The sequence below is a fragment of the Cynocephalus volans genome, chromosome 4 (genome assembly GCF_027409185.1).
Source record: "Cynocephalus volans isolate mCynVol1 chromosome 4, mCynVol1.pri, whole genome shotgun sequence".
Taxonomy (NCBI): domain Eukaryota; kingdom Metazoa; phylum Chordata; class Mammalia; order Dermoptera; family Cynocephalidae; genus Cynocephalus; species Cynocephalus volans.
The window spans coordinates 77,879,657-77,894,847 of NC_084463.1; the positions used below are offsets into that span (position 1 = coordinate 77,879,657).

Genomic DNA, 15,191 nt, shown 5'->3' on the forward strand with positions numbered 1-15,191 from the left:
GCCAAACTACCTTCTAAATGCTGCTTAACATTCCTTTGTAATGGATTTAAAGATGAGCCTGAAATTGCAAAGACCTCTTAAAAGGTCTGCTCATCTTGCCGGGTCTCCAGGTGATTTTTGCATCCAAACCAGTTAACACGTTGCAGTCCTGAGTTGTCTAAACACGATTCAGATGGAAGTGTTATTTCCAGAATGTTCTTGTGCATTGAGGGGAGGATTGGTGGAGATGGAATCTCTGGCCCTCCCCTGGGTATGCCAGAGAGAGATGTGTGAAGACAATAGAAACCCTGTTGGAATTCTTCTGTCACGGAACTGCAGCTCTCATTCTTGATTCACAATGCTGTTCTTTTATAAAGGCTGCAGAAGAGCTGGGTTAATGACCGCATGTGGAGATTTGAAAGAGAAATAAAATAAATGTGTGCATTTTAGTCTTATTCAGCTTTTCAATTTTAATCTATCAAGAAAATATGTACTTATCTTATGAAAATTTTAATTCAAATGTAATTCTTGGCTTTATTACATTTTTTTAGTTGTGAATTGTTTGTTGCAAGTAACAGGAGCTCTCTTAAAGTACTTCACACACACGCAAAAAGGTGGTGGAGGGCGGGGAGATTTATTGGAAAGTTACTGGGTGTTGCACTTACAGGAAATGAAGTTGAATCTCTCAAAGTTCTGGAAACAGGATTGGAAAGCTTCAGGAATCTCCCTCTCTCTGTCTCTCTCTGTCTCTCTCTCTCTCCCCCCCCTTTTTCTCTGCCTCTTCCTCCATCTCTCCCCCTCTTCTTCCTCTCCCCTTCTTCCTCTTTCAGTCTAGTTTCTCATCCTGACTTCTCCCTGTGCATCAGTTTTATTCTCCTATCCCTGCAGACTTTCTCTGTTTCTCATTGTGCATGGTTGAGAATGACTTAAATGCAGGCAACCCTCCATATCTCTCATTTCAAATGCCCACAGATTCTGCTGAAAAAGGCTTATTTTGATTCTGAGTTACTAGAAGAGCAATTAAAAGGTTTGGCTTGAGTCAAATGTCCACCTTGATCCAGTCTGCTGGGCTGGGGGAAAGGGGATCAGGTGCCCTGTACTAGGAAATGTGGTATCAGATTTAAAGAAGGGATGTTAGCAAGGGCAAATATAGTGAATAATATATTCATTTCATCTTAATTATATAGGCGATGTATGCTCAATGTAGACAAATTAGGAAATAGACATACGAGCAAAGTAGACAAGAAAAATCCTTCATCATCCTACCAACAGAAAGTACGTCAGCACCTTGAAGTGTTTTCTTCTAGACATTTTTATTTGCTCTAAACAATCTTTTTTATCTCATATTTCTTCAGATTATATTAAGGATGAGATACAGTGGTCAACAAGACAGACATGGCTCAAGCCTCCCTACCTATTTTATAACCTAGGAGACAGACTTAAAAATTGGAAGCTAATTAATACAAATATTGAGAAATTGTAATAAGTACTGTAAAGAAAACAGTCCAGGGATTGAGATGGAAAACAATAATGAAAACATACTTTAAATAGGTTGACCATGGAAAATATCTTCTAGGGTCACATTAAGGAGAGACTTAAAGAAAAAAAGGGAGCTAGCCATGATAAGAGTAGGAAGTTAGAGGCACAGGGCATATTCCAGGTAGAAGAAACAGTATATGCAAAAGACCTGAAAGTGAAATGATCTTTTGTGTTCTTAGAATTCAAAAAAAAAAAAAAAAAAAAAAAAATAGTAGTGTAGTTAGAGCTTTCGTGTGAGAAGAAAGAGATTCCTTTTGTTTCTATGTGGAGAACTCATTTGGGCAGAGAGAGGCAAGATGTAGGGTCAGATTCTCAGACCACAGTTGGAGGTACTCAGTAGCTCACTGTGCTTAAAGCAGAGGGGCCTGAAGAGGAATGGAGAACGCTATCTGAAAGACTGTCAGGAATAGCGACCTGTAATACTTGTTTAAGTTGAGAAAGCCACTGAAGACGGAAGGAGAAATGTTGCCATGAAATGAGGGGTGGCTTTGTTTTATATAATTTACAAAAAGATGGGAGCTCGTTAGTAGCCATTTTCAAACCCCAAAATAATTAATAGACAACCTCGGGATGGTGTTATGGCATCTGCCTGCTATATGGGAGGGAGATACTCAAATATGCTGATATTCAAATTGGCCAATATTTAGGAATGAGTATAATTCCTATCACTACAAAAAAAGAATAGCAACCTCTTGGAACACCCATGCTTTCCTTACCCCTCCCACACCTCTCAGCTGTGCCCCAGTGCCCAGCAGCACTACAATTAATTGGACAAAGAGTCGCTAACAATCAGTCATATGATTTATCAAGGGGCAAGGTTCATGGCCAATGGCAGAGAAAAGTAGATGCCCCATAAACTGACTCATCTGATGTTCCCAAGCCACTAACTGCCCAGTAAGTCAATATATCAGCCACTCTGAGCACTTCCCTGGGCTAGAGCTGGGCTGAACTTGTGGGAGTGCGTGAGAAACACAAGGAAATGTCTCTTCCATTGACTTTTGGAATCATACTAAAGTAAAAATCTCACAGACTTGAATCAATTACCAAGAATAATGTAAGACAGAAAGTGCTAAAATCATGAAAACAGGAAGAAAGGACCTGAGCAAAAGTAGGATGGACCTTGAGTTAGGCCCTTTAAAGAAAGCTTTCCAGGCTGGGCGCTCCAAGCTAAGGGGGAGAGAGAAGCCACTTGATTAATGATACTTAATACATTGCACATTCTGCTGAGGACAACATTTAGAGATTTCAAGAGGATTGCCAACATTTTAGACATAGCATTTACTTTGGATTCACTTCGATATATTTTGGGCAAAAAGTGAGTCATGTTTAAAGTATTTCATGCACAAAGCAACTGGGTTTTTCAGGCTTTTGTAGAAAATTATGTTCATTTCTCTGTTAAACACAGAAGTTCCATCTCTGAATGGCTCCCACAGTTCCTTGCCTTATAATGACTGCAGCAACTAGTCAGAATGACTAAGAATATACTTGGCAGGGTAATCATGCTGGTTATCAGTAAATGGATCTGAAATGATATTGTCTAAGGCAGTAAACTATATGGAAATCAATTCTACTATGAACTTATAAATGTAATTTAAATATTCCCCTGTTATTGGACAACAAGTTTTGTTTACACTGTCACTAGCAGAATATCAGAATATTCTGAAATATTACATTCATTTGAATATTGTAGGGATACTTCATGGTAAGGGAGTGGAAGAGAGTGGAATTCCTTTCCTAGCTTTCCCAGGCAGAGTTCTCTCCCTTCTACATCTCTGCAGAGCAATGATCACATTGTGTTCTTACTTTTTACTTTGTTTTCAAACAGACTGGTAAATTCCTTTGTGGTGTTTGTTTTTGTGAGTTCTAACATTTATTAAAAATGATGTTTTAGGGGCCGACCCCGTGGCTCACTCGGCAGAGTGCGGCGCTGGGAGCACGATCCTATATAGGGATGGCCGGTTCACTCACTGGCTGCGCGCGGTCACAGAAAAGGACAAAAAAAAAAAAAATGATGTTTTAGGAGCAATGTTCTAGGCTTTAGCCACTTGGTCCTTGCAACAACCCTATAACATAGGCACTCTTATAGAATATATCGTTGGTGCTAAATAAGTATATGTTGAATAAATGAGTGAACAAATTCCAATTTTACAGATGAGGAAAAAGATCATTTTGTTATCCTCATTTTTTCTTTTTCTAGCACATTCCCGGCACAAAGGATAGTCAAGATGACCATACGATGTGTCAGACAAGCTTAAGTTTAAGTTCTACCTCTCCTGGTGATAGAGTTTGGATGTGTTGTCCCCCCAAAGCTCATGTCAAAATCTGATTCTCAACTTGGCAATGTTGAGAGCAGTTTGGGTTATGGGGGTGGATCCCTCATGAACAGATTAACACCCTGGGTTGGGAGGGGATTGGGAGTGATTTCCTGCTCTATTAGTTCCCATGAGAACTGGTTGTTTAAAAGACCATGGCACCTCCTCTCTCTCTCTCTCTCTCTTGCTTCCTCTCACCATGTGATCTGCTTGTACCCGCCGGCTGCCCTGCCATTTTCTGCCATGAGTAGAAGGAGCATGAGGCCCACACCAGATTCAGCTGTCCCAGAATCATAAGCCAAATAAATCTCTGTTCTTTATAAATTACCCAGTTTCAGGTATTCTGTTATAGCAACACAAAATGGACTAATACACCTGGGAAAAAGAGCTTCAAGTGATGGAGCTCTGCTGTCAGCTGCGAATACTGCTTGTGCTTTACGTACGTGTTGCTAATCCCCACCAAGACGCAGGTATTATTGTCCTTATTATACAGGTAAGGTAAGTGACAGGTTTAGGCTTATACAGTAAATGGGAGGAGAGCAGCATTTGGGACTCAGGTTTATTAGCAGCCTAATCTCATGTTCTTTATAGATCCCACAGCCTCCCATTTACCTTGATTAAGTAGGATGTTGTCCTCTCCAAGGTAGTGTTGCGCTGGTTTTCTTCCCCTTTCCCTCAATGAATGCTTTGTTGGCTGATGATAAACTGGGAACATTCTCCAAGGGTAAGTGATGGAAGTGTCCAAATGGAAAAAATGCTGTCATGAAAATGCCCTTTCTTTGTCCTGTCATGATAAGTGTGTTTCTGAGGCAAATTCCAACACTTTTAGTTACTCTTCTACAAGCTAGCCATTAAAACTATGAATGTGAGAGGGCAGGGAAGACATCAAAGAAATTTTGTATATGGGAGAGCTTGGCATTTAGTATCTCTACAAAGGTATATATGGACTGGTTTTCTCTGCATAGATCCTGAATTTACAGTGCTCTTGCTTCTGTATAAAAATTTTTCTTGGGTTTCATAAAGAATAGTTATTTTGTTGACTAGAATAGTAACATTTCCCAGAGTCCAAACCTTATGGAGCAAAGTTATGGAACAAATTTTCCAGATGTCTCTAACATGTTTTCCCTGACCCCTTCTATCAAAAACAACAAACCCTTCTAAAACAAAAACCAACAAATAAACAAAACCTCACATTTTTCTTAAATAAATGAAAGCGCAAGTTACTGGAATTCATGCAGGACATGTGCCCTGAGTCCTCCTCTTCAGTTCTAGTGTCTTCACCCAGGTAGGACATGGAGACAAAGGGGGGCTTAGAATTGCATTCCAGCTTTGGAATCCTACCAGGAGGCTCAACACCACCTTGAGTCCATCACAAAGCTTCACACACCCCTTCACTTTTGGTTTACATGGATGATGACACATTTTTCTCATGATTCTAGTTCTCAGGGTTTTACATTTCCTTGACTTTAGGGTTTAGAAGAAAATGATCACTCAAGCAAAACTCTAGTGGAACCATTAAACTGCTTGTGAATTAGGCATGAAAATCTTTCCCACAAGCCACAGCCTTCTTTTTGCTATCGTTAACACTGCTCAATGGTTAGAAGGATCCAGATTCCCAAGTACTGAGATCAAAAAACAGAGTTGTTTGAACATCTATAATATGTCCAGCATTGTGGTAGGTAGTCAAAGAAACTCAGAGTAGTATATGACACAGTGCCCACCTTCAAAGAGCTTAAATCTGGCTGGGAAAACCTAATAACTAGATGGACATAAAATAACATATAGCAATTTAGGGAAGATCAGAACTCTACAGAACCAAATAAGAAGTGGGGGGGGTTTGATGTCTTTAGTAAAAGCCTGAAAACCCTATCTAGTTTGTTTGGGAGCCAGAAAACCAACCAGGGAGAAATTTCTCTCACCTCCAAGCATTCTAATGAGCTAGAATTTACTGTTCCAGGATCCCAAACATTTTTACTTCAAGAATCAAATCAAGAATCATGTATTATCTTTTGGGCTGGTCTCTTTCTAATGTCATCTATCCCTAGCCCTATCTCTAATCAGCCATGGGCTGAGGACAGTCTATAGATGATGGGATTAAGATATTCCCTTGAGTATCTAGGCACTGGCAAATTTGGTTCTTGTATTTATGCCTGGTTGAGAAAGACAGAAATCTATATGGGGAAAAAAATGTGACCTATGGACTGAATTGTTACCTTTGTGTGGCACATTCCCTGTTTCTAGGGCAGCGCAGGAGACAAAGAATGCATTTATTTTATGGAAAGGGATAGAGGGGAGGAGAAGAAACAGAAACTGCAGGATTGTGCAATAACGGCAATTTCAAATCCCTCCAGGAAGTTTATATTTCAAGTCCTTTATCTGTTTAAAAAGGAGCAGTTTACTGAGGGACCCCGACCCGATTCTGCTGTGTGCAGATTTCCCTGTCTGTAGGTGTCCTGATCCCTAGCCCTACGGGCAGGCAGGCGACTGTGTCTGGACCCTGCCCTGAGCAGGCCTACATCTCCCCACAGCAGAGACCACAGGCCTTGAATAGCATCAAGGTGGTCAAATATTCAGATGGAAGAATGAGAATAAGGATGGGAGTGAAAAGAAACAGTTTGCTGGATCTCAGCAAAAGAAAGTATAGTGTTTCCTGTGTCATATGCAAACCAGACTGGACTTGCTGTGTTGCTCAGATGGCTAATAAAAGGGTGATATTCAACGCAGAATTTCACAATTTAAACATAACAATTTTAGGGTGCGGGTTTATTGTGCAAAACAAAAAATGCTTCTCAGTCCATCTACATAATGGGAAAAGTATAATAATTAAGATTTGGTGCTGATTTGAAGCCTTTACATCCTGCCACTAGCTTAATCATCTGCATATTTTCCTGCACGCCAGGGATGATTTGATGGGGTATGGTTCAGAACTCTCTCTGGGTGCTTAGTAAATATTTTTGACTGACCAAATGATGCTTTGTCTCTTCCCCTTCTCACTCAAGAGTGATGTCCTGCACTTTCACCATCAACCTCCAACCAGTGATGTCACCATTCTGTCCCTGCCATCCATCCCTGAGTCCCGAATGCCCTTACCCTTGCCCTGCACATGCAATGCATCTTCATGCTGTTGTCCTTTTGTTTGCCTTTCTGTGTCCTTTGTGTCCAGAACAGTGTCGGCATGTGGTAAGGTGAAGACTGAAAGGAAGGGAGGCAGTAGGGTCAGTGATTAAGGATCAGGACTTTCTCTCTTCAGCTTCAGCCTGCGTGCCACTATCCTCATGCTAGGGACCATCTCCGTCGCTGCACCCCAGCCCCACTGCTGCTATCCAGTCAGTTCTATGCTATTCTTGTGAATTACATGAGACAGAAGAGGAGTTTGATGCTTGCTGGGTGACATACTTCAACAAGCCAGATATAGATGCCTGGTAATTGCATAAAGGGATGAACGAACTCATTGGCTATGATCTGGTTCCTGAACCCAAAGTCATCGATGCTGCTTGGCAGGCATAAAGACAGTTGCATGATTTTGCTAGTGCAGTTTGCATCCTAGAGGTTGATAAGTAACTCAGACCAACTTTAAATGAATTGGGAATCTCCACTCCAGGGGAATTGGGCCTTGACAAAGTGTAAACCCCCATGGATGGGCTTTCCATGGATTTATTGCTATTGCTACTTGATTTTAAAATCACCTGGAAATACTGTTGAGAACATATTACCTTATTTGAACAAGTTTTCCTTTATTGCGTACCAAACCATGTAATGGTAGCTTGGACTTTGATAAAAGGGAAATGAGTTTGAACTGAAAAAAAAAAAAAAAGTATCAGGACTTTGGAACCAGACAGGCCTGGGCTGGCATCCTGCTCCATATTATTACTGTTTAATCTTAATGTCAGGACCCTCAATTTCTTCACTTTTAAAATGGGGGTAAGAACACATGCTTCAGAGAACTGTGAGAAGGTTAGAGACTCTACACAGCAGAGTACCTGTCTAAAATAAGCACAGTGTTAGGTGAGAGCCTTTCATGGGCATTAGGCACTCTTGCTTTGAGGGCCCTTTCTTTCCAGAAAATATATTAAAAGTTATATTTTATGACTATGTTGGGATAAAGATAAATTAATTAATATTATATGTCAAAACTTTTTTTAACCTAAAAGCTCATCATTTTCTTCTGTCTTAAAATAAATGAATACATTTTTGTGGGCCCTAAGACTATTGTGGATCCTGGACACTGTGTCTACCTACAGTGCCTAATGGGTAAATCAGCCCTGATGGGTGAGAGATTTGTGTTGGTGATCCTTCCTAGTACCTTTTCAATGTTGTTAACTGCTTTCTGGAAGTTGCTGGCTCCTCAGCCCCTCACGACACTGCCCTTATTCTTCTCCCCTCCCATTTCTTTTCTCCCGCAGCCAACCAAAAGGTCACACTGTGGAGCTCCCTATTAATTCTGCCCCCATCTTTCTCAATTTAAACCCATGTCTTCGTTCCCCATCATTCCCCTGATTGAGTCTTGTTCCTTTCAGGCTTTATTCTTTCTCTGGTAACTTGGCATTGAATTTTTTCATAAACTATTTCTCACTTAGGTATTAATGACTAATGGTATTCCTCCTCTACTGCTTCTAGAGCATTTGCATTTTGACAAAGAACTTTAGAAGACTTTATACCATAATTCAAACCATGTATCTGATGGAAGAATTTAAGTCCAGCAAAGGAAATACTTTAAAGCAAAAGGAGAATTTTGAGAATCATTTAGACTGCATTATACCAGTAGCTTAGAGCCCACTGCATGTGTGCATTCATTGGGCCTTGTTGATATAACTATAATTAGAAGTTTCTAGAAGTCAGGACATATCCCATCCCCAAAATTCTCTTGGAAAAGTATCATGCCCAGTGGAGTTCTAACGGAATCTCTTTTATCCTAATGAAACCACACATCGTTTCTTCTCTTCTCCATCTTAAGTCATCCCTCCAGCTATGCTTCACGGTGGCCTTATACCACCACGTGTGGTGCCAATGGAACAAACCTCACTCTCTCAGTGCTCAACATTTTCTGGGTTCAGGCAGGAAAGTGTCTCAGATATAATCTTATTTATAAAGGAGGAAACTATGGCCCAAAAAAGTGGAATATCTTGCCTAAAGTAGCACAGCAAGTTAATGGCAGAATCAGGACTAGATCCCAGGCCTCCTCAATATATGGGTTTGGGCACCCTTTGCCTGTGTCAGGGCCTAGGGCACCATTTGCATAGAGCACAGGCTCTACAATAGAAAGGCTTGGTTTGGTTTTTGGCTTCATTACTTACTGTGTGCATGACCTGGAATAGTTACTCAGACTCTAAACTACAACTTTCTCATCTGCTAAAAAGGGCAGGGGTGGGAGTGGGGGAAGTGTAGAAATAGTATCAACCTCAGAGTTGTTGTGAAGATTCTTAGAATTGTGAGGATTAGATGAGATTATCCATACAAAGAGTTTAGCACAATGCCTAGCACACAAGCCCTCAATGAGTGACTTTGTTATTATTATTATCATCACTAATGCTACAGCTATCACTGATTCTATTTCTGCCTCTACAGTCCTGGTGGCCTAAAGAAAGTGTTAGTGCTGCTTCCCAGACTGTGCACTGCACTGCCCAGGGAGTGGCTGGAGCAATGGGAGAATCTGGCAGAACAGGTTTTTTTCAAAGCAGTGGAAAATAAATCAAAGGCCATAACCCAAACCTGGAAAAAGAATGTACTCCTTTGTTTGTTCTTTACTAGTTGTAAAAGAGCCTTCAAAATGCAACTTATGCTGAAATAAATCAGAAGCAACATGGCTGAATCCCTCTGGTCTGTGCTGTTCCTGACCCCATGAGGACAGACAGTGGCAACTTTGAGTTTCTGCCAAAGGTGGTGATGGCTGACTGTGTTCTGTGATGATGTTGTCTACACTAGTGAGTAGACAAGATTAGGAGTCAGAGAACCAGGCAGAAACAGCAGAGATGAGGATGAGGAGAAGCTTCACACCCAAGTACAAAGTATGCCCTGCTCCTTGCTGCAAATTGCTCATCACTGAACGTGATGTCTCAGAGGACTTGCTTAGAACTCGTGGTTGAAAGTAGCAGAAGCCCAATTCATATTAGCTTATGCGAAAGGGGGATTCAAATGCTATCTAGACATGTGTCTCTTCCTCTCTGCTTCATTCTTCTCCCTCTCTACAGACTTACTTCCTTTATGGCTCTGGTTGACATAATGGAACAATCGCTCACAAGTTTTGTTAGTCACTATACAGACACCAGAAGAGAGCCTGGTCTCACTTTCTGCAAGTCCAGAATTCCCATGGAAGGGAATAATTGGCTCAGCTTGGGTCAGGTTCCTTTCTCTGATTACCAGTGAGCAATGGTAAAGGTTAAAACCTGTTGTGGCAATGTGGCACACACCTCATAACTCTATCCCACCTGTGAGTGGGAAAAGCCACAGATAAGGGATGATTGAAACAGGATTGGTGAGCTAGATGACAAGAAACATTGCTCAGATTGAGCACTATGCTGCATCCTTGCCATTCCCTGATTCCTCATCATTTTACCTGAGAGCCAGGATGTCTGTGTGCTCACCTCCCCCGGCCTCCTTGTGATAGGTGTACCCTAGCCCTAAACAAGCTAATTCCAGCATTATAGAGTGGAAAGGGCACAGGCTTTAGAACCATACAGACCTGGAGTTAAAGCCTAGGTCTACTTACTAGCTAGCTACATGACTCTGGGCAAGTTACTTAGGTTCTCTGATTTTCCTTATCTATAAGGTAAGTAAGGGCAATAAGACCTATATAATAGGGTTGTTGTTCAGATTAAGGGAAACAAAGTAACCATATTTCAAGAACTTGGGATATAATATATACTCAGTTAAGTTAATTTCCTTTTCTTAATTAGGCTACCTAGAGATTTTCAGGAGGGTAAGGGAATGGCAGTAAGTGAGAAGGGAAGGAAGGAGAAGTGATAGAATTTTCTATCTGTGAAGTATCCTTCTGCCTCAGGTGTTTTACAATCGTCCTGAACAAACATTAAATAATTTAAGTGAGTCAGAAGCACTGGAAAAGCCATAATTTGATAAATATAGTCGCTCACCTCAAAGACAAATCAACAAGAATCTGAGGACCTATGATGAATGTTTATGTATTTCATTAATTTACTGGTGTGACTATATGGCCCTTAAACCCTTGTCTATAATTTTTAAGGTTTATAAAGTATAATCTGATCACTGGATTAGTAACTGAAGTATTTTAACATTCGTGAAGTATTTAAACATGCTGTTTAGAGGCATGCTCCCCTTTCAAAATGTAGTAAACCAAACTTTTTCTATAAACTATAGTTTACTGAGTTGTTACTACAGCAAACACTGTGCTAAACTTTTACATACATTATCTCATTTCTTCCTATGAGTTAAATGCTACTGTCCCCATTTTCTGGATTAGAAAATTGAAGCTCAGATAAGTAAGTTGCCAAGTTCACATAGCACTCAGTGACAGAATTGGAATTTGAACTTAGCTTAGTCTGTTCCCAGGGCCTGAGCTCTTAACAACTGTTAAGTGCCACCTCTCAGCACACTGGTTTTGGTTACAGAATTTAGAGACAGGCAACAGAAGACATGAATCCCCAGAAAAATTGGTGCTTAGAGTGTCTCATTTGTTAAATGATAATCTTATGGTTTCTGTGCATCCACACAACATTGCTACACAGACCAAAAGGCAAAGCAGTGAAATTATAGGAAGAAAAATAGATGAATAACAGATTATCTCCTTGGACCTGAAAACAATTCTGATTACTTACTTCGAGGATAATAGTGATGAAGGTGTTGAATCTGTGAAAAACAAAACTGGAAATTTTGTCCCAGCTGCAGACGTGTCAGTGTTTCCTATCTTGATCAAAATCGTGTGCACTCCCATCGTCTTTAGCTGCGTGGGGCTGTGTGCACATGCACATGGAATATTCTGGCCTGCTCCAGAAAACAACAATGCTTTAGTGACTAATCTTAGGTATTGTGTATAACTCCTAATCATATGTGAAGGATTCTTCATCCATTGACTTGTGGACCCATCATAGGAACCACTGTGATCTCTAACCTGCTTCTCCAGAAACATTTTATTTTGTTCTGTTTGTTTTGCTGTGTTTCACTATATTCCATACTGTGCTTCATTTGTTCTTTTTTTTTTTTTTCTTTTTGCTGCATCCTGTTGTGTAAATGGAAGAAAAAAATTAAATATTACATTTCTTTTGATTAGAAGCATAACTGGATTAATATCTCATATTTTTCATTTTTGTTCCTCTTCTGTCTTTCAGCTCCAGGGTTCTTTGAAAAGAAAACAAGTAGTTAATTTGTCTCCTGCCAACAGCAAGAGGCCCAACGGCTTTGTTGACAACTCATTCCTTGATATCAAAAGAATCCGTGTTGGGGAGAACCTCTCTGCAGGACAAGGTGGCCTCCAAGTAAATAATGGACAAAGTCAGATTATGTCAGGGACCTTGCCTATGAGCCAAGCACCCCTGAGAAAGACAAACACTCTGCCACCCCATACACATTCTCCAGGCAATAGTATGTTTAACATGGGCTTAAAGGAAGTAAAGAAGGAACCAGGAGAGACTCTATCTTGCAGTAAGCACATGGACAGCCAAATGACCCAGGAGAATATTTTTTCTAATAGATTCGGTGATGACCCTGGAGAGCAGCTGATGGATCCTGAGCTGCAGGAATTATTCAATGAACTAACCAACATATCTGTGCCTCCCATGAGTGATCTTGAGCTGGAGAACATGATCAATGCCACCATAAAGCAGGATGACCCATTTAACATCGACTTGGGTCAGCAGAGCCAGAGGAGCACTCCCAGGCCCTCCTTGCCCATGGAGAAGATAGTGATCAAAAGTGAATATTCACCTGGCCTGACTCAGGGCCCCGCAGGCTCTCCCCAGTTGAGGCCCCCATCAACTGGCCCCACATTCTCCATGGCCAACTCTGCCCTCTCCACTTCATCCCCAATTCCTTCAGTCCCTCAGAGCCAGGCTCAGCCTCAGACAGCCTCAGGAGCAAGCCGGGCCCTGCCAAGCTGGCAGGAAGTATCCCATGCCCAACAGCTCAAACAGATAGCTGCCAATCGTCAGCAGCATGCCCGGATGCAGCAGCACCAGCAACAGCACCAGCCTACCAACTGGTCAGCCTTGCCCTCTTCTGCTGGACCATCCCCAGGTCCACCCTTTGGACAGGAGAAAATCCCCAGCCCTTCTTTTGGCCAGCAGCCATTCAGTCCACAGAGCTCCCCCATGCCTGGGGTAGCTGGAAGCAGCAGTCAGTCAAAAGTGATGGCTAATTACATGTACAAGACCAGCCCCTCAGCCCAGGGTGGGCACCTGGATGTGCTCATGCAGCAAAAGCCTCAGGATCTCAGTCGAAGTTTTATTAACAACCCACACCCAGCCATGGAGCCCCGTCATGGCAATACCAAGCCTTTGTTCCATTTTAACTCAGATCAAGCAAACCAGCAGATGCCTTCTGTTTTGCCTTCCCAGAACAAGCCTTCTCTCCTACACTATACCCAACAGCAGCAACAGCAGCAGCAGCCACAGCAGCAGCAACAGCAACAGCAGCAGCAGCAGCAGCAGCAGCAGCAACAGAGCTCAATTTCAGCTCAGCAACAGCAGCAGCAACAGCAACAGCAGCAGAGCTCGATTTCAGCTCAGCAACAGCAGCAGCAGCAACAACAGCAACAGCAGCAGCAGCAACAACAGCAGCAGCAGCAACAGCCACCATCCCAGCCCACTCAACCTCTATCCAGCCAGCCTTTGATAAGGCCACCCTTATCACTTCAGCAAAAGATCCTGCTTCAGAAAATGCAAAATCAACCCATAACAGGACTGGGGTATCAAGTCTCCCAACAACACAGACAGGTAAGGGTTCTACTACTACAAACACAGAGTTCCTAGAGTTTAGCTTGATCATTATGCTTTGGTTACCATTACATTTGTATTGGGGCAAGATTAAGACCAAAGACAGCAGTGAATATGAAGATCTCACAAAACCTTGTTCTTTGGGATACATGGAGGCAAGGGCTAGTATATCCTTTTAAAGCATTACTGCCATTGGAGCCTATAATGATCAAAGATGCTTGGTTATTAAGAATGTTGCATTAAGAAACAAAACAAGAAAAGAATATTGCATTATAACATACCTTTAGTGACATATCCAGTTGTCAATCAGATTCTGATATGCCCACTGTTCGTTCATCCAATCAGTAAATCAGTCATTAAGTCAATATGCACTTCCTAAGTACCTACCTTGTACAAGATGTTGTAATTATGTTGAATATTAGAATAAAGCTCGAGGCAATATTTAGAGTATTAAATGACTGGTCTACTCCCAGACCAACCAACTAGAACATCTAAATGCCCAACGCATCATAATAGATACTGGTATGACTCCATGTAGTATATATGGGCTGAAAATCAGCCCTACATAAGACGTGATCCCTATCTGCAAGCAGTCTGGAGAGGGAGAAAGGATTTAGAAACTCTCCTTTTAATACTAAGTGGAAAGACTAACAATATGAGAACAAAGAGGTTGAGTATCTCACCCAGCAAGGGGAAATCAAGAAAGACTTCTGGAGAAAGTAATGCCTAAGTTGTGTTAAAGGATGAAATCATCACGACTGCAGAGAAAAAAAAAATCTGTGGTTACCTTATGTCCTGTGATTAACATAAAACAGAGGTTTTATTCTGCCCCAAATATGGACAGTATGAAGAGATAGCTCTGTGCCTCCAGAACACTTATTGGTGAGTAAGCTCTTATCCCCAGGGGTCTTGAAAGAGGAACCTCTTCCTGGAAGGAAGGAAGGAAGAAAGGAAGGAAGGAAGGAAGGAAGGAAGGAAGGAAGGAAGGAAGGAAGGAAGGAAGGAAGGAAGGAAGGAAGGAAGGAAGGAAGGAAGGAAGGAAGGAAGGAAGGAAGGAAGGAAGGAAGGAAGGAAGGAAGGAAGGAAGGAAGGAAGGAAGGAAGGAAGGAAGTTTGAATATTGCTTTGTACATGTAATTTGACAGGTTTACATTATCTTTCCAAGCACAAAGACAGCTCATTACATGTCAAAACAATATGTCAGGACAGTATGGCGGGGCAGAGTCTAAATCTAATAACATTCCTAGAGTAGTTTTCATGGCTACTTCCCAGAAAAAAATGCCATAAACACCGCAGACTGGGGTCCAAGCTAACCTTTGCCCTAGATGTAGACCAAGAGAAAATGAGACTCAATAAGAATTTAAAGCTGTGTACCAAGTGAAACTTTCAGCTCTTATGCACTTAAAAAGTGTTTTATTTTGTTTTGTCTTGCTGTTTTAAATTGTAGATTATTGAGAGTG

At 41.4% G+C, this 15,191-nt stretch overlaps 1 protein-coding gene across 1 annotated transcript in view; it reads left to right on the forward strand.

The window, feature by feature from the left end:
- The window catches only part of MAML2 (mastermind like transcriptional coactivator 2), a 325,642-nt gene that overhangs the window by 212,763 nt on the left and 97,688 nt on the right, over positions 1-15,191 (forward strand). Inside the window, exon 2 of the mRNA XM_063095610.1 lies at positions 12,131-13,732. Within this exon, the coding sequence (XP_062951680.1) occupies positions 12,131-13,732 (1,602 nt within the window). The remainder of the gene's footprint in view (positions 1-12,130; positions 13,733-15,191) is intronic.